This window comes from Podarcis gaigeae (genome assembly GCF_964106915.1).
Source record: "Podarcis gaigeae genome assembly, chromosome: 12".
Lineage (NCBI taxonomy): Eukaryota > Metazoa > Chordata > Lepidosauria > Squamata > Lacertidae > Podarcis > Podarcis gaigeae.
In genome coordinates, this window is record NC_139688.1 from 29,717,416 (window position 1) to 29,737,728 (window position 20,313).

General features: G+C 40.2%; 1 protein-coding gene across 11 annotated transcripts in view; it reads left to right on the forward strand.

Annotated features, from left to right (window-relative positions):
- UMAD1 (UBAP1-MVB12-associated (UMA) domain containing 1) overlaps positions 1-20,313 on the forward strand; it is a 51,590-nt gene that overhangs the window by 18,934 nt on the left and 12,343 nt on the right. For all 11 annotated transcript variants that reach the window (XR_014556750.1, XR_014556751.1, XR_014556752.1 and 8 more), the window contains exon 4: positions 13,143-13,204. Coding sequence is in view for 5 of the 11 variants with exons in the window: in XM_083705438.1 (XP_083561564.1) it covers positions 13,143-13,204 (62 nt within the window). In the remaining 6 variants the exon portion in view is untranslated. The remainder of the gene's footprint in view (positions 1-13,142; positions 13,205-20,313) is intronic.

The window sequence follows — 20,313 nt, forward strand, 5'->3', positions numbered from 1 at the left end:
TGCACTGTACATGTTTAGTCCAGGATGGACAGCAGAGGCAGGCCAAGCACTGAGTGCTTCCTAGAATTCAGAAGTTTCAGAGGCGAGGAAGAAGCTTGCTTCTGGTTGGTGGGTGAGAAGAGGAAGGAAGTGATAGCTGCCACGACAGCCACAAAGAGGGACTGATGGAGACACGAGAGAAAAACAAAGAAGTGGCCTCTTCTTAGTTTCAAGTTCAGGAGGCTCAAGCTGTCTTGCCCTCTGAAGAGTTCTTCTAAGATTGGAATTGGGCAGGAGCTTCAGAGGCTCTGGAGTTCAGCAGGACACCAGATAATAGTCCTGATGACTATGCATTTGAGTTGCCTACCAAGGCCACCCAAAATCTGTGGGCCCTGGTCAAAAGTTGACTATTTGAACTCTGTTGATAATCGTGCTGTAGTTGATTTAGATGGAGAATTGGCATTTAAACTGTGCTGGAAATGCCTCAGTTCTGGCTTAACTCTGATCTTGGCTTACTGATCATGGTTTGTTTGGGAGAAGCCAACTATGGGTCTGGTTTAGATCTAACACTCAGCCAACTACTCTGTGGTTTGTTTTGTTATTTAAGTTAGGGATGATCAAAGGAGGAGAGCTTAAGCTGCATGCACCAGTATGCAGCTTGTGTGTGGTATGGTTAAAGAAACATGGCATGGTTAAAAAAATAGACAGCTTTGTATTAATTAATGTTTTTCAAAATAAGATGAGAGGTTTTTTTGTTCTCTGTTTCAGTCTTGAGGCATAGAATATGAAGACACACCTACTACTGTAATTGGAAAAATGATTACTCGACTTTCTGTTATGAAAGTGCTACTGTGATAATGCAATAAAATCATGTAGGATTCACCAATATTGAAATAGAACCTTCCATTTTTCAAATTCAGCCTGACACTCCAAATACCCTCATGAAACAAGCACTACCAGGAGGAGATGAATTATATTTTATTTATTTATTTTAAATATTTATTGGTTTTTCTGTATATGCATCCTCTTAACAATATTTCTCTAACAGTTTCCCATATTTTCCTCCCCCCTCCCCTGGACTTCCCTCATACTCCCATTTTGTTTTATTTCCATATTGTTCACCCTGCATATTGTTTCCCCAAAATTACCCCAATACGTATAATCTTATTTTTTTATTATATACAATTGTGATTATTTACTCAGACCCTGCCAATGATTCCAGTTCATTATATTGTCTCTTCATATATATTGTAAATGGTTCCCATTCTCTTTTGAAGTCTTTGTTGTCTTTTTCATGTAGTTATCTGTTAGTTTTGCCAGTTCTGCATATTGCATAAGTTTCCCTTGCCATTGTTCTTTCGTTGGTATTTCTTTTGTCTTCGTAACTTGTGCTAATGTAATTCTTTCCAATTTTCCTTTTTTATAGTTTGATCTAAAATTCCTAGGAGGAATGCTTCTGGTTTTTAACAAAAGTTTTTTAAAACTTTTTTTCAATTCATTATATATCATTTCCCAATAATTTCTAACCTTTTTGCATTCCCACCACATATGATAAAATGTACCATCTTTTTCTTTACATTTCCAACATGTTTTTGATCCTTTTTATACATTTTAGCCACTTTCTCTGGTGTAATATACCATCTATACATCATTTTCATATAATTCTCTTTTAGTAAAATATAATCTGTAAATTTTAAATTCACCTTCCACATCTTTTCCCAGTCTTCAAGTTGTATATTGTGACCTACATGCTGTGCCCATTTTATTTGTGCTGACTTTACCATTTCATCCAATGTTTCCCCATATAGCAGCAGATTGTACATTTTTAAAAGTAATTTCGTATCATTCTCAATTCTTTTGAAAGTTTGAAACTGTGTAACTGAAACTGTTCATTTAGTTGTCTATGATGCAGCCAACTTTGTAAAAAGGTCTTCTTTCAACTTTAACCCTTTTCCCGCCTCTGTTAATAGGTCTCTATACGTTGGCCAATTTCCTTGAATTTTATTTTAAGAGGGTCGCACTCACCTTCTGTTTGAAAGTCACCAAAACTTAAAGCTATTCTGACAGTTCAGTCTTTCCCCCCACTGCTAAATAGCAACTGAGCTTTGGTTTCACACAGGTTAATAATAACAGCACTGAGGTCTATAAGTTCAAGCCATTGGGTTCACTGCAGTCTACACAGACACCTGGTTTTGGATCCCTGTCTAGCAGCAACTAGCAATGTTGAAGACTTCCTGGATTAGCATTGTAAGCATTGCTTTGCTAGTGTACAGTAACTTCAAGATTTATGACCTTGGCCAAATACTGCATTGTCAGGTACAGAATTGGGTTCTAACCATCTGCCGTCCCAATTCACTAGTTTGTTCTTGTTCAGGTTTGCACATTGTTGGTGTTTGACCTGTACAGTTCGGTTTTTTAGCAGAGTGAAAGACTACTGGCTGTAGACTGCTTCAGGTTTCGTGAAGGGCAAGTATATATTGGGAAGGATCCAAGAATGCTGAAGTTGATGTTGAAAACCACTTTGTGGGAAAACTCAAAAAAGAAAAATCCTTTGTTTATTGACTGTGTGCTAGCAAATGATTTCTGGCCTACCTCATTACTCTTATAGATAACAAAACATAAATAGTGTATCAGGAATACTTCCCCATATTGAGGATTTTATTTACTGTTCCCTCAAATCATGAATACAATCATAAGGTTGGAAAGATCAGTATATAGTGCATCTGACTGAAGGCTGAGCACTTTCATCTAGGATTCTAGATTGTTTTTCGGTTTATCACATGATGTTCTATGGATTTGGCTTGTGATCACAGCATTAATCTGACTGCAGCACTTTACTGCCAACTCTTTTAAGACATCAGGTTCAGCAAAAGAAGAGTGTTGGATGTGGATTTTGTGGGGGGGGGGAGAGACCCTCCCTTCTATAATATTTGGCCTTTGGAATTGGTTTGTGGTTATCTAGTTCCCGAGGAAGCAAGCTGTAATGGTTCTAGGGGTTGCTCATGCGTAAGCCGGTGCCAACAGCTGGCTGGGTTGCCTGAGTGAACCTTTTCTGTCCGGACAGCCACTCACCCGTGGCTGTCTCAATCGCTGGCAGAATCCGTCAGTGGGCGTTTCTTAAACTTCTTCCAGCAAAGAAGCTCTTTGACGCCTAGTCTCCTCCTACTCTCCCTGCGCAGAAGCCTTCTGCGCAAGGAGGGCATAGGCAGCAGAGGACCCTTACTCTCCCCACTGGTCCCCGGCAAGGAGTCAAGGGACCGCCTCGCCGATTCCCCCATCTGCCCTCCTTCTCCACTGGTGCTACGCTGATTCTCTTCCCCAGAAGATGGGCTGCCACTCCCCATCCCGGGACGCTCTCTGGAATCCCTCTGGAGCTTGCTCTCTCCCTCTGGCACTGATGGCAGTTCCCTGACACAAGCATATAAACCTTTCCTAGATTCCTGTTTTATTTGTGGACAGAAGTCTTGATGAACAGTTGTCAAGTTAAGCTGATTCAAAGGGCAGGTGAGGAAAGAAAGCAACCATTTGATTTGCAGGCCTACAGATTTGTTGCTCATTTCTTTTAAATTATTATTATTGTTATATATTTATTTATACCCCACCTTTTTCCCTGATGGGGCTCGGCGGCTTATAGAGAAAAACAAGAGTTGCTAAAAACACAGAAGAAACAATAATTAAAAAAACAATTAAATATTGATAGAATTAAAATTTAAAAACCCAAGGGACTTCACCTCAGTAGCTTGGTGTAATTTGATCTATCTTATATATTTTTCAGAAAAACAAAAACCTGCAAGTGAATTGCGATATGCTTTAAATACCAGTTTTAAGATATATATATTCCAAAAATACCAGTTTTACACACCACCCTACAGTTGATCCCTGAAGCCTTCTTTAATTTATTATTAAAATATTTAAATCCTCCTTTTCGAGCTCAAGAATGAGACCCGCAGGGTAGCTAACAACAGAGAGATGGCAAGGCATTCTACAAGAAACTTAAGAACAGCACAGATATTCCAGTATCAGAACAAATAAGTAGCAGCAGAATTTAAGAGGCAGCCAGTTCTACCGAAACAGAAATCTTTTGATCTGGTATTTAAAGGGTGATTTGATCTCTCAGTGCCGGGCTTTCAAAGCCTCGAAGCCACAACTGAGAAGACCCTTTCACCACTTCTGATGGTGATGAGACAAGGAACAACAGTTCAGACGATACCGTCATAGATCAGTGGGCAGGCAGGATCGTAGAAGATACATCAAGCGACTTAGTCCTAAGGCATTTATGGCTTTAGAAGTAATAACCAACATTTTGAACTGAGCTCAAAAGCAAAATGGGAGCCAGTGCAGACGGAATATCAGCAGAGTCCTGACTATTGCATGTTGGAATAATTGGTGTTTCCAAATGCTTTTCAACAGAAGTCCTCTATATTTAATCTTGTACATGTGTTGGTTATGTAAATAATTCGCTTGGAAACAGGGCAGTTGGATCTGTTCTATAGGGCAAAATAATATTAGACACAAATGCTTGTTCATTCAATTGGGCTGCCATGAAATACAAAAGAATGGGAAACATTGTGTGAAAGGTTAAGTTAAAACAGAAGCGCTGCATAATTAGAAAAGGACAGTAGAGGTGCAATTTGTTTTGTACAGTAACTAAATTTCTGACAATGGGGAAACAGCACAGTATTGTTCAACAAAATGCAGGAGGTATTTTTGCATTTTATACTGAAGCAATGCATGAGACAATATATATTACAGTGGTACCCCAGGTTACAGATGCTTCAGGTTACAGACTCCGCTAACCCAGAAATAGTACCTCAGCTTAAGAACTTTGCTTCAAGATGAGAACAAAAACCACGCAGCGGCAGCGGGAGGCCCCATTAGCTAAAGTGGTGTCTCAGGTTAAGAACAGTTTCAGGTTAAGAATGGACCTCCAGAATGAATTAAGTTCTTAACCCGAGGTACCACTGTATATTGGAGGCAACCCAGCAGGCTCCATGATCCCTATGAAAAACTTCATTGGTTCCCCAGGGCAGGAGCCCCCAACTCTGAGCTTGTTTTAAAAAGGCTCTAGCCATCCCAGAAAGAAAGTGCTGTTTGTGTTTAATGGAGCAGCTTAGGCTTTGGTTTAGGGTTGGCATTTTGTGTGTCTTCAACAGCTGTATGGTAGGCAGACATTCAACAGGTCCATCCTTTTCTAGCATGGAAATATAATTATGTGAAAAGCTTCACCATGACTGGGCTGTCTAACTTTGTGATATGCCATAGTGGCCATTTTGTGACTCTTAAGATTTGAAATATGCCCACTGGTCCAAAAAGGTTGGTGACTTCTGTATTAGATGTTGGCATGTCTGCCATTTACTAGTTCCTCTGAAGTTGGTTTGCACTTGGGACTTTTAATTTATTTATTTTTGAACAGTGGGTTCTCAGCACTGCAAAAGCAGTTTATGACTGTTGATGGGGATCTGCCACTCGAGAAGTAAAAATCCTTGAAATGAAGAGACTGATAATATCAGTTGAAATAACCACACATACAAACCTCGTTTCTCCACCCAAAATGGCTTTCAGTAAGTTTTTTTTTTTTTTAGTTCTGGTAAGTACTCAGAAAAGAGTTCAAGGCTTGGTAAAAAAGAAAATGGAGCAATGGCCTTGTGAAGACGTCAGAACTGCTGTGTACTGTTTCCATGAGCCGTGTACATGTATCATTGACATCTTGTGTTTATTTAGGCCAGGATCCAAAGGAATACCACCCATGCTCATATGCAAGGGCACTTTGGACTTTTAATTTATTTATTTTTGAACAGTGGGTTCTCAGCACTGCAAAAGCAGTTTATGACTGTTGATGGGGATCTGCCACTCGAGAAGTAAAAATTAAAAAGCCACTGGGTGAGCACAAGTCCTTGGGCTGTTTATGGATTTCAGCCATTTGTCGGTTTATATTTATACTTCACTATTTTAAGTACTGGTTTCACATGTGGTTCTAGTGCGTAAGAAGTGCAGTTACACCCAGGAGAAATGCTAAGGTTGCATGTCTTCATTCACCAAATAGAATGAAGTGTGAAGCATGTGAAGTGGGAGCCACAAGTGGAAATTCCTGCACAGGTAGGCCAACTCACACAACAGTGGTAGGGTGGATTGCATGTGTGATGTCCAGGTTTGTAAGCACTGAGCTTCATGGATTTTTGTTCCCATTGTAAGCTCTGTATGTGTAGAGAAAGGGCATGCAAGTCCAAAACTCTGTTCTTGCTTCATCGTGCATATGACCTACATGCTAAGACCTTATGTGACATGACCTTGCATCTCTGCTGACTGTGTCAACTGAAAGTCTAAAGGGCTTTGTTAAGAATTTCTCAATGTTTTGGTGTATATCTCAAATAAGCAACATTATTGAACTGTGGTCAGTTAGGGTTCCCAGCACTTGTAAACCACTTTGGTCTCTATGCAAATAGCTGGATCTGCCAGGTGTGAGCTGAATATTTATTTATTTTATTTTATTTTATTTTATTTGTCTACCACCCTTTATCTGCAGATCTCAGGGCAGTTCACAACATAAAAATGCAACATAAAAACATCTCCCATCTCTTTCCATATCCCACTCCCTTTGAGTGTAGAAGCCTGAATGCCACCTGAATGGAAAACGCACCATTCCAAATTCTGGTTGGCTTTCAAGATCATAGCAAACAAGCCACATTTGCTTCCCAATTCTGGTGTGTGTTTTTTCTTGCTGACGCATCTGACAGCCAGATGATTCATTTTTCTTTGCTGATATTTGTCAAGATAGTTCCATGAGATCAAGCATGATTCTTAGTCTCTAGCCAACGCTGTGCCTTCCAGATGTTGTTGGACTACAACACCTACCAGCCCCAGCCAACATTTCTAAGGGGTCCAACAACATGTGGAGAGGGCCCCACGTTGGCTATCCCAGCTGTATATAAAAGGTCCTTCTGTTGATGGAAGCTCTCTGGTTCAGTAGAGGCTTCTGTTGGTGCAACTGGAACAGGGATGATTTTCAGCCATTTGTCGTCCTGCATCAATTCCCAAGCTATTTAGAATGCCCCCCAGCCCTCTAGTGCAGATTTGGAAGGTGAATTGCCAAAACCCACCTCTCTCCCAGTTTCAGTGCTGTAAGCCTCTACTGGATCAATGGGCAGGGGTAAAACTAGGATAGAACCCAAAACTAAGTACTTGCAAACCTCAAAGTTAACCTAAAATTCTTAGGGGTTTTACTTTATTTTTGACCTCTTTGAAATTACAGAACCCTGGAAAGAATGGGTTAGTAATCTGTTCCTTTCCGTACATAATGCCTGGGATCCAAAGCAGGGCATCCCCAGTTCTGTATCTCCAGGGGGTCTTTGGGCATTTTCTGAGACAGTGCCTCATCCCACGCCATGGGGCAAACCACTTCTGAAACTCAAGTGCTATTCTAACAAGCCATTTCTGATATAGCATGGCGGTCAGCTCTTCAATGAGAAAAAAAGTCCTGCAAAATTACCGTATACTGGTCTCATCTGAGCCCTCGGGCGCACCTAATGTAGCTCTTTGAATCACAGCCAATATGTCTGGCAAGGGGACTGGCATTGTTGCTGAGCATGATTAAGAGCTAAAGAAGTGATGATAAAGGGAGGCTGAAGTAGATAAGCAATGTGGGAAACCACCACCACCACCAAAAAAAGGCCCATAGTAGGAAAAAAAGCAATACTTTAACATTGGTTTGTTAATGTTTGTCTCCTTCTACCACTCCACCCCAATGGGTCTTGGTAATGCTGTGCATGACACCCTCTCTCTCTGCTAAGTATTTCTGGAATGCACAAAATTGAGATTGTGATCTGGTATAGGGGCAGGACTTTCCTCCGTAAAGCAAAAGTAGGTGACCTTGAACAATCCACTGCTGCAGATTAAGAACACTCAAATGGATCACTGAATAAGTATTTCATAAGTGAAGAGGGAGACAGAATGCTGATCTCATTTGTTATTGGGGGTGGGGGGAGTTTTAGGGCAGCGGGGAAGGAAACTTCCCCCCCAGTATAATGGTTATTGATGAGAATATTAATAATTTTATTATTTATAAGCTGCCCATCTGACTGGATTGCCCCAGCTACTCTGGGCGGCTCGGAACAAAATATTAAAAACACACTTAAACATCAACAATAAAAAACAATGCTATAGTGAGGAACTATCTTGCTCTCAACTATGTAACAATAATCTTGAACCCTGCAGTAGATTTCCTTCTGTTTTTTCCGCTCCACCCTCACTAGTAATGTAAACATATTCTGGATAGCCTCACAGCTTTCACAGATCCACAGCAAAGCTTGTGTTGTCCTGACCTGGACTTCCTCTGCCTTTCCCAAATGTGCCCTGAACAAAAACTACAAGTATCGCTGGAGTCTTGTGATATCAGCAAGCATAAAAAATGCAGTGTGTTCAGTGAAGATTGTCAGTGAAATGTCAGAAACCAGATAAATTTACCAGCATAGAATGCATGTCCACAGTTCAACGATGGACCAGTATAAGAATATAGGAAGCTGCTTTATATGCAGGCCATTGGACAATCTAGCTGACTGGCAGCAGTAGAAAAGGATATCGCCCAGCTCTACCTGAAGATGCAGGGAATTGAACATGGGATCTTATGCATGCAAAGCAGATACTCCACCACCGAGCTACAGCCCCTCCCTTTTGTCAGCCCAAGCAAAATAGGGCCCCTTTTGACTTATTATCCCGTCCTGCCCTTGAAATGATTCTGTTTATGTGATCACAAATATGTACATGATCACAAATGCCACAGTTCCACCTGCACAAATGTCCAGAAAAGGTGGATCTAATCTTATCAGATGATTACAGTGGGTGTGGGTATCTTCTCTTTTAAGGATAATCCAGTGATGACTTACGATTGAGTTGTACTATAGCAGCAGGATTACATATGGTTAAATTATTTAAAGTTGGGGGTTTCGCCTGTTGCGTTTCGGGAAAGACAAATCTTGTGGTGTGCATCTAGTCTGTCTCTTGACTTAAACCGGTGAAGGGTATTTTCTGCTTGAAATTAGAATGATTCTTCCTGTCTAACACATCTGGCAAATTATCACAAACTGTTGCTCTCTGTGTGGATGTGGCTTTGCATGCAGAGGGGAAAATTTTAAGATCAAAACTGAAGGCTGAAGACCAACAAAGCATAGCACACACACACACACCCCCCAATCCCCTGTATATTGAGGACCCTCTTTTAAAATATCAATGGCTTTGAAAAGTTGAAAGTAGTGTAGTTTTGCGTTTCCTGTGGATCCTATCAGTAGAGAACAATTTACAGTCGGTGCCATTCTTCACAGCTGAATGGAGAAGAGGTGCTTGTTCACTGAAATGGAGCAGCTGCACCCGGTTTGTCCTGTCTCACATTAACATTTTGCTTTTTAATCAAGACCTTCACAGTCCTCTGCTACAGTTTTTCAGGACAGAAGTGGTCAGTAGCGAGGCAGCTGCAGCATAATTCAACATGTACATGAAAGCAAAATTAAAATAATAATAATATGGAACTTCTGAGAAGTGAAGTAGTCCCTTAATGTTGCCCAACCTTAATGTTGCTAAACCAAATTCAGATGGCGGAATGAAAACCTTGTTTGTTTGTTTTTTAAAAAAAGGATGCTGCTAAGTATTCTCTGCGGCAGAATGGAGGTTTTAACACTTATTTTTAAGCTCAACCAGAACTTGAAAGGCTAGATACGTAGATCAGAATATATTGGTTTGAAGTCTTATGGCAAAATAATTGATGCCTATGCAATAGCATAAAAAGATCTGAGAAAGATACACTTTTTTCAATTTGTTTATGTATTGCTAGACAGTGGGTTCCCAAAATGGGCACCATGGGGGGGCAGTGGGATTACCTAGGGGAGGCGCTAAGAGGTAGGCAGGTGCAAATCACTATCAAGTTTTGTAAAGCTGGTATCACTGGATCAAGTTTATCAATTTTGTTGAATTAAACTAAATGTGCAATCAATCATTTATGTTTTGAATTTTACTGTGTTACTGTCTTCTTTAGTGGATTGTGCAAACTGCAATTCTAGGGGACTGGAGATGAGATTATGGAACTAAGGGAGCAGTGGCTCGAAAACGTTTGGGAACCACTGCTTCAGAAAACCTGCTTCTTCTAGGTGCTCAGAAGTCTTTACAACTGGAGTTGCAGAAACCCGTATGAATTATCAAGCTGTGGGCTGGGAATGGCTTTCAGGTGGGCCTCAGTCTGTCTCCCGGCCACACTGTTGCCTTTCAGCTATCAGCAGCAGCTGCCCACAAGCACCTGCAAGAGCAGGAGTTGGTTAAAGAGAGCAAGGTTGTAGTATGGAAAGTTGCCAGTCAAGGAAGGAAAGAGGGGAGAGAGATAACAGGAAGGAGGTGAAAGGGACTGATAGGAAATGGGAAGTGCTGGGTGCAGTACTTTTTGATGCCCCGCTTTACACACGCACAAGCACACTTGCACCCCAGTTCCTCTCCACTTCCCATTAGGGATGGAAGCTTACACAAGCTGCCCCTGCTCTCTAACGGCCCGGAGTGAGTCTTATAACTGATGCAAAACGGGTGCTTTCATACCAGAAGAAAGCACAGCCCTGCAGGTGCTTCCCCCGCAGAAAACAACTATGTAACTGGGCTATCGCCACTCAGCACATGGGTTTGAAGGGCATGAAAGGAGCCTGCACTTGACAGTTTTTCCACAAGCCCCTGGGTCTTTGTATCTGCAATTTGTTTGGACTTGGGGCTCTTATGTTTTACAGGATTCAGTAATGAAATTAAGGTTGCCCAGTACTGTAGAATAACAAATTGGCAAATATCAGAAAGCATGTGTAAATTGACAGTTCAGGTTCTCTCTCTCTTTTATGTGTGTGCAGGAGGAGTCTGGCATCTTTCTAAGCTTAGCTTTCATCAGGCTAAAAATAAAAACTTTTGTTTTACATGACAAGCTGCCCTCCAAAATTGTTCTTTGCAAATGAACACGTTTGCATGAGGAGCACTATCTTTTGACTCTCAGATTTGGAACACAAATGTTTTTGACTTAAGTGTCTCCTCTTCTTGCCCAGGGCCTTAACTTCACATTCTTTGTATATGCACAACTGTTGGACTGCCTTGGGCTGCCATCATGCTGCCTGTTCCACATGTTCAATTTTTTTTGTCAGTGGTGCCAGGTGCAAACTCAGCTTTAAAAATATGCTTAGATTGGTTGCCACCACAATCTGAAATATTTAAAATGCTTTTACCTTCACTTCCATCTGTTCTTAACTCATAGCACTATATCAGTAGATAGGACTTTCAGGGCTTTTGGAATGGAACTGGAAGATCAATGTTAATTTATTTTTGTTTTGCTTTGATCCATTTGAGGATATGGGTCCATTAGTAAAAATATCATTTGTACTTTTTAATGGAACGCTTTGGACCAATGTGTCTGTGCTCTTCTCACCTACTGAAACATAGAATCCTAATGAGAAACATGCCCTAGTTTGATTCTGCTGGGCTCCAGCCTTTTGTCTTCAGTTAGGGGAGAGACTGTTGGGTAGATCTCTAGATGTAGAGTTCCTTGGGAGTTTTGAGGTCAAAATAACCTTGTGTGTGGATTGCACAGAGCAAATGGCTAGATTTTGAAACAGCTTGATAATGTAGTACTTTTGTGTTATTTTATGAGACTTGCCTGTTTTCCACATAAAGCCTGGAGTGCTCTCCCAAGCATATGTTGCAGAACAACATGATAACTTAGGGCAGGCGAGGAAGGAGAGAAAATAGGCCTGAACCTGCTGGTACTAAGCATTCTGACTCTGTTAAGCTTCATGCATATCTTGAATTTTAATATTTTGCTAAATCTGCCATGTACACATAACAATACAGCTCCAAGTCTGGAGAAGACTCTGGGTGGGTGGTTATCTCTAATCATGAGATGTCACTTTGGGTCAGGGGGGCGGTCATTAGACAAATAGTTGCAACATTTTTGAGCTTTTGGTTTCCCTGTTCTGGTGGGCCTTTATGTCTTTGCACCTACTCCTTTCCTTTAGTTGGCTAGCCTTGCTTCCAAAGAAGTGGCCAATAGAATAGCCTGCATTCACTGCTCTTGTCAGGAAAACAAATGTTTCTGTTGCCCTTCAGGAGGCTCATGGTGACACAGTTTTTCAGAACACCCTGTTTAGTACAGTCTCCTGCAGATGTTCATCTGGCTTGCTTTTATCACACCAAAAGCAGCTTTTTTCAGAATCAAAGATAGACTGTGTGCTAGCCCTCTGTTCCACTTGAAGCTACAAGGATGGTGTCATCTTAACCACATTGTATGTCCTCAAGTATATGTACAACAGGTAAGGCCATCATCACGATGAGCTTGGGCTTCGTGTTTTCAGTGTCCCAAGAGGTGTGACTTCTGTATTAACAAGCATTCAACCCTACGTTTTTTTCAGGCAGCATGAGAAGGTTGAAAGTAATGATAACTGCATTCAAAAACAGTTGCTGGTTATCGTTGTGGTGTCTCTTCTAGCTTTGTGTGAGTCCTAATTTTAGAAGTTGTTGTGAAGGATATCTAGTTTGGCAGCAAAGCAAGATCACAAACGAAACAGTACAAACGAGATTTCACAGTAGGAAGGAAATAGGAACCCATTCAGAGGTCTCAGTCGGCCACAACTATGCTACCTCTACTAATAATTACGTAAACGTGGTTCAACATAGTAGAGCAGAAAATTTCAAAATGCTTGATCTCTCCTTTTCAGTGAATTTCTCAGTGCATCAGAAGTATCTTCATTATAATGCAAAACATCTTTGATGTTAAAATTTGCAAACACGACAGCTCTCTACTGAAATGCAGTGTGACATGATGTGCCCTTTTGTTGAACAATACCTGTGTTTTTATAAACAAGTTTGTATTTTATAACCAATTTTGAAAATGTTTCCAATAAGAAGAGGGGGAAGTAGTTTGTGATGAGGAAACTATTTATGAGAAACATTTTGCGGAATAAGAAGTTTGCTGAAGCACATGGAACACGTCTCATTTTTTCAGCTGTTTCTTGAACATTTTACTGCCTGTTAATTTCAGTGTTAGATGTCTTGATTTGGGCTGGGTTTTGGTGGGGAAGCAATTTGCAAACTTTTACATTGTAAGTGATCTTGCAGTCATGAAAGGGACCAATAACACAAATCTCTTGCATTGTGTCTTCTAGGCAATACAGTGAATGAAGAAAGCAATGAGTCTTCAGGACTTGAGGGTGACCAGACTACACAGGTCAGAAATCCCTCTTTTAACTCTGTCTGAAAAAAGGATATGGTTGGGGATAGCAGGAGTTACTAAACATCAGCTGTGGTTTTCTGTATTTAGATAAGATTTCAAAAACGTAATTCTTTTTTCTCAAGCGCTGTAAGGCATGCAGGCTGACTTCTTCTATGAGCAGCAAAAGCATCTGGCACAAGTTGCAAATCTGGCCACACTCGGGATGCAGCCCAACCATAGCTCTGTCAAAATTGTGGAGTGAGGCAGGACTTTATTATGAAAGGGAGGAGGTTCCTATGTTTCTGTAGTCCAGCCCACGTCATGACTTGACATCATCGCTTTCTGTTAGGTGGATGAAGTTACATGGTATATGCCCCCCTACTTCATCTTGCCAGCCTTCTTCCCTTACTTACAGTGATCTGTTAAACATCTACTGCTGATGAGAATAAACTGGAAACATAGCCTTACCAGGCTCAAACATAAAAGACTTCTAGAAGATTTAAAGTACACAAAGCATTGAAAATTAATGTGTAAAAGAAAAAATGCTACAACTGCTATATGCAAGCCAGTATACTTGGTTTAATTTTTAGATAATTGCTTTATTTAAATACTTAATGTTGTAGCCAATGTTAGTGCTACTCAGAGTAGATTAACTGAGCACAACTTACTTAGTCATCCAATGGGCATGACATGCTTAGCTTCATTCATTTTAGTAGGTCTACTCTGGGTATACTTAGTTGGAGACAACCCTTTTAAACTAGCATTTATATGAGAGTGTGTGTTCGTGGGAGGGACACAAATATGAACAAGTAGTACTGGTAATGTCTAGATTTTCTGGTGTCAAAACAGTTTCACTGGCCCAAACTGTAAGTCATTTTGCAGGATAGTGGAGCATACCATTGGATTATTTAGAGGTGGTTCTTTCTTTGCTTCCTAACTGTTGCTAATCTACTTTTATGGACATATGATGTCCATTGCTTGTAATCAATGTATCCCTATAATAGACCTGGCTCAATAAAAAGTTATGTTATTCAGATTTGTAGTGCTAATTAATATAACTAATGAGTTCAGAAAAAGGAACTGTGTGTGTTGCAAACACTTTACTTTTTAGTTCATTGCAGTAGCACTCGCTGCCAAAGAGGCAAGCTGCTAGTGACTTTGAAAATGGCTTGTTTCTTCATTACTAATTGCTGTAGTAAAAATATGAAAGAAAATTGTGGTTGCACATATTGGATGGTATCCAGTGTTAGTTCCATTCATAATAAACTCATTGAAATCCATAGATTTAAGTTCCTTAAATCATTGGTGTGGCTGTTTTTTCTTCTCAGTGGGTCTGCTCTGAATATGACTAAGTTGTACCTCTGGTGGCAACATGAGCAGAATGCAACCTGCGGGTCGCGATTCGCCGCTTCTGCGCATGTGCGTGACGTAATTTTGAGCGTGTTCACATGCGCGAGCGGCGAAACCCGGAAGTAACCCCTTCCAGTACTTCCAGGTCGCCGCAGGATGCAACCTGAAAAGATTTAACCTGAAGCAAACGTAACAAGAGGTATGACTTTATATCCTTTAATTCCCGTTCATATCTGTAAACATAATATATGTCTTTATTTGTATTGTGGCCACTATATTGTCTCTTTTGGCTAAGTATAATGACATAGTCAATGAAAAATATTAGAATATAAAGATTCAGGTGACATATATTTATAAATACATTTATAGCACAGATGAAACGCTACTGTAGCAGCTAAGGCTTATGGTATAGTGAAATTTGTCTCTAGGTAGCAGGTTTTGGTCACACATAGAACCTTGATGGCAGAAAGTGAGGAGGAATTAAAGAACCTTTTATTGAGGGTGAAAGAGGAGAGCGCAAAATATGGTCTGAAGCTCAACATCAAAAAAACAAAAACAAAATAGAAGGGGAAGAAATGGAGGCAGTGAGAGATTTTACTTTCTTGGTCTCCATGATCACTGCAGATGGTGACAGCAGCCACGAAATTAAAAGACGCCTGCTTCTTGGGAGAAAAGCAATGACAAACCATGACAGCATCTTAAAAAGTAGAGACATCACCTTGCCAACAAAGGTCCATATAGTAAAAGCTGTGGTTTTCCCGGTGGTGATGTATGGAAGTGAGAGCTGGACCATAAAGAAGGCTGATCGCCGAAGAATTGATGCTTTTGAATTATGGTGCAGGAGGAGACTCTTGAGAGTCCCATGGACTGCAAGAAGATCAAACCTATCCATTCTTAAGGAAATCAGCCCTGAGTGCTCACTGGAAGGACAGATCCTGAAGCTGAGGCTCCAATACTTTGACCACCTCACGAGAAGAGAAGACTCCCTGGAAAAGACCCTGATGTTGGGAAAGATGGAGGGCACAAGGAGAAGGGGGTGACAGAGGATGAGATGGTTGGACAGTGTTCTCGAAGCTACCAGCATGAATTTGACCAAACTGCGGGAGGCAGTGGAAGACAGAAGTGTCTGGCATGCTCTGGTCCATGGGGTCACGAAGAGTCGGACACGACTAAACGACTAAACAACAGCAGAACTTACTTTGCTTCCAAAACTCTCTCCAGATAGGCTTTTCTGACACCTGCTCTGATGTCTTTTAAGTTTTTTTTAAAAATGATTTGTGTTTAATATATGCTGCAATGTGTTCTATGTTTATATTTACCATTTTAATTGTTTCAGGTTGGAGGCAACCCATTGTTAAAGCAACTTAAAACTAAAACAACTTGCATAATAGAATGACTTCATTGGATACAACCCTGTGTCTTTAAATTTCTTACTTTGTTGATTTAATAATGTAAGCTATCCCCAGAGTAGAAACACTCATGGATGGGAGATGAATGGTTTAAATAAACAAACAAGTCATCTATATACAAATACTGATTCAAATCTTCCCATGCTTTTGTAACTAAAACCTCATTATAGATACTTATGAGAGATATCAGAAATTTATAGCAGAAATTACCTATGGCTGGGAGAGGTGGAAACAGCCCCATAATAATTTGGTGGCACAGGCTGCTGCTGCATTTACCAGGGGCCAGAATCTTACCACGGGGGGCGGACAGGGAAAATTGAAAGGCTGGTGAGAGAGATGGAAGAGTACTGGTCAGACCTAGACCTGCATAGCTTCAATAATAATAATAATAATAATAATAATAATAAATAATTTTTATTTATATCCCACCTTCCCCAGCCGAAGCCGGGCTCAGGGCGGCTAACAACAATAAAATAGTGCAACATTCTAAAAACATTTCATTATAAAAATTAATTAAAATCAGCAAGGTGATGGGCTCCTGTGCTTTCAGACCATATGTGTGTGTGTTTTGTAGAAAGGACCATCTCATTGTTTGGCTAGGTCACTTCCTGTTTCACCCTGAGAAAATATTTGCAAATGTCCCCAGAGATGGAAGAAAGAAAGAGTTGCCCATGGACACCCATGGAGAATTTAATTGGACATGAGTTTATACAACCACCCATCCAACCCGCCCCCCTCAAAAATGAAGTGGGGAAACTCAAATGGAGCAAAAAAACTCATCAGTTAGAAAGAACTGAGCATGCCCAGTGGGCATGAAATGCCTAATGACTGTTGCCAGGGAAACCTTGGGGGAGGGGATTTAAAGGGAATCTGGAATTCCAAGCAGGGAGTGATGTACACTGCAACATTTTGTTGCAGTTCCCTCTGAAAAATAAATAAAAAAACAAAATAAATAATTACCTTCATAAGATGTACCCTAAGGAAGTGTTCCAAAAATATGGCAAACTGTGTTGTCCATCACACTTCAGAAAGTTTTTACAAAAGATTAATTGCTTACATAAGGTTCACCGAGTAATAAGGAGTCCTTATTTTAGACCTAGTTTGCACGGTAGGGAGGAATTAGGGAACATGGACAGAATAGGTACCTAGGGAGAAAGTGATAAAGAAATGTTTGACATCATGTTTCTAAGAAAAGAATGATACTGAAAATAGTAGACAAAAGATAATGGCCTTAATTTTCAGTAAAGTACCATTAGGTAGTAAGAAAAGAAAACAAGAGCAAAAACTGTGAAATAGTTTTCAAATTAAGATGGAGTCAGAAAAGCTGTTCATTTCTGAAAGTTATTTTGGGAAATGCCAATGCTAACACAATACTGTGTACTCGGACAAATTAAACAAACTAGGAAAATTAGAAGGAACAAATATTTCATTGCTGATGAGAAGAATTCAGGAACCTCATTGGCATTAGAAGCATGGAAGAATGATTCTTTGTATAAAATATGTTTTCAAGCATAGTAAAAGTGAGGAAGACAAACGCCTCAAGTGAATTATAGGTGATTGGAGATAGCAGGAACTACAGGCAAAAAAAGCTGATCTGTCTGTGAACCCCATCACAAGACTGCTGCTACCCATACTCTTGCCGCTGTTTTCCCCCCACTGTACCTATTTAAATGGCACAAGGAGTGACAGCTGTCGCCACCTTGTTACCTGCTACCAATTTATTTTTTATTTGGGGAGCTTTGGGGAAAATATTGAAATATGAAATGCAGCAATGAATGAGGGAAGTCTAGTTGATCACTACAGTCCTTTCTGAAAACAGCTTTTGGTATATCATTTGCCCTCTTTGCTAGTGCTTTTGAGATTATTTGCAGGGAAGTGAATCGGTGAAAAATATAATACTGGGACTGGTCATGCACATCACTTTTTCATGTTTGAATATGGTAGATCCCTGAATTTGTTCTCAAGGGACCAAAAGAATAAGGCTAAGTCTGAAGACTGTGTGTACTCTTTATTGTGCAGTCACACTACGTATATACCAAAACTGCTTTGGGTAGCATTTTTCTTATCCTAAGAATCCTGATTGTCTGTGTGGCTTGTTTTGAAGATGCTTCAAGCCTTATAGTAGAGGCAGAATGGTAGGATTCCAGGAGCAAGTAATTGACTGCTTTCATGCTTTGGCTCTGCAGCGTGTTTTTGAACTACAGCTTCCATGAGCCCCAGCAAACATGACCAATGGCCAGGGATGATGGGAGTTGTAGCTCACCAATAACTGGAGGACCGAAGATTCCCCACACCTGCCTTACAAGGACAGAAAAAAATGTGAGGAAAATTTGCAAGGAGAAAAAATGCAAAATGGTGCCACGAAGCAGTAATTTTAACATGCATTGCCTCACAGAAATCCTAGGAAGATGTAATTGGTGTTCACATAGAAATATTTAAAATCAAACTATCTGTTTTTGTCAACTTAAAGCATTTATTGATACCACTTTTATTGTTTATTTCTATCATTTTATGGGTTGCTGTTAGAGATGTAATGTCATGGAGGGGGAAACAATTTTTTTTACAGCTCTCCCCCATTTTTATGTTTTCTAAGTCTTCACATCTCTAGTTGCTGTGTATAGGCAAGCTTCTAAATAGGCTGAATAAAATGAAACAAATAGATCACTTTTCCTAGGAAGTTTGCAGACATTGACTGATGTTTAAACCTTTATTTCCATGCCTGTGCATTACAAAGAACAAACTGTAAAGTTGATAGATGTTTGTGTTCTAAGCTATGCATTGAAATGGAGACAGAAATACTTGTGTGGTTATGAATAAACAAGAAGGGCATAGCTACTAGTGAGTCATATTTCATGTATTTGCATTTCAAAAAGTTCTTTGGAAAACATTGCACAAGGATATGCAGCAAACACTTCCAACTTTCCCCCCAATAATAAATATACAGTGGTGCCTCGCAAGACGAAATTAATTTGTTCCACGAATTTTATCGTCTAGCGAATTTTTCGTCTTGCGAAGCACGAAATCCCATAGGAATGCATTGAAAATCAATTAATGTGTTCCTATGGTCAAAAAAAGTCCAAACAAAGCCAAATTTGGTACAACAAGAGTTTATTAAGTGCTCTTTAAAGTCACACATACTGTAAAGAGCATTTCAAAATTCAAACCCAGAATTTTTTAAAAAAAACAGCAGAGTGGCCCAATGGTCACAGAAAATCATAAAAATGCAGGAAAAAAATCACAAGCTTCCAGATTCTTGCAAACCCCTCCCCAACTGTTCCCCCAGCCACCCAGCCCCCAGAAATTCAAATCCAGAATTTTTTTAAAAAACAGCAGAGTGGCCCAATGGTCACAGAAAATCATAAAAATGCAGGGGGAAAAACACAAGCTTCCAGATTCTTGCAAACCCCTCCCCAACTGTTCCCCCAGCCACCCAGCACACAGAAATTCAAATCCAGATTTTTTTTAAAAAACAGCAGAGTGGCCCAATGGTCACAGAAAATCATAAAAATGCAGGAAAAAACCACAAGTTTCCAGATTATTGCAAACCCCTCCCCAACACCAAGTCCTTGAATTCCAAACACCCCAACCCAAAATCCAAACCCCCCCAAGAAAAGTTTTAAAAGCTTAACTTACCAAATGGCTGCAAAAGAAGTTTTGGAAAAGCTTCAAAAATCACCAAAGTCTTTAAAAACCTCAAAAAAGGCTACTATGTACACTGCGTTCTATGAGTTGCTCCTCAAAGTCAAGTCGCAACTGTATTAATGGTGTTAAGAAAAAGGAAACAAACTTGCAAGACGTTTTCGTCTTGCGAAGCAAGCCCATAGGGATATTCGTCTTGCGAAGCAGCTCAAAAAACGGAAAACCCTTTCGTCTAGCGAGTTTTCCGTCTTGCGAGGCATTCGTCTTGCGGGACACCACTGTATGAAGGTTTGCTTCATATGAAGGAACCTATCTTATGTAATCACAATTGTATTAAATATATCGTGTATCCCCAAGAAATGTACTCTTTTTGTATATGCCTTCCTTGAACACAAATGCTTCAAATTCCGCCTTGTACTTCAACTCTGTTCTACAGCTTTTAGGCAGTGCTGACATTTATGAGCAGTGAAACCTTGGTCACAGTAATTTTCCTGGGTTTAGGGGCATCCATGGTGCTGGTATTGGTCATCTAAAAGGGGTGACAGTGGGCAAGGTCTTCTGAGTTGTAATTTCCAGTAATGGAGCAAAGTTTGACTTTTCAGTAATGTGCTGCTGAAAGCAGTTTGCTGAACCAGAACTAAGACCTCCTAGAGGAGAGTGGCAAGAAGGTTAAACAAGAAACTATCCAATTCTACAATTAGCTCACTGTCAGAGTTGTATGGCTTA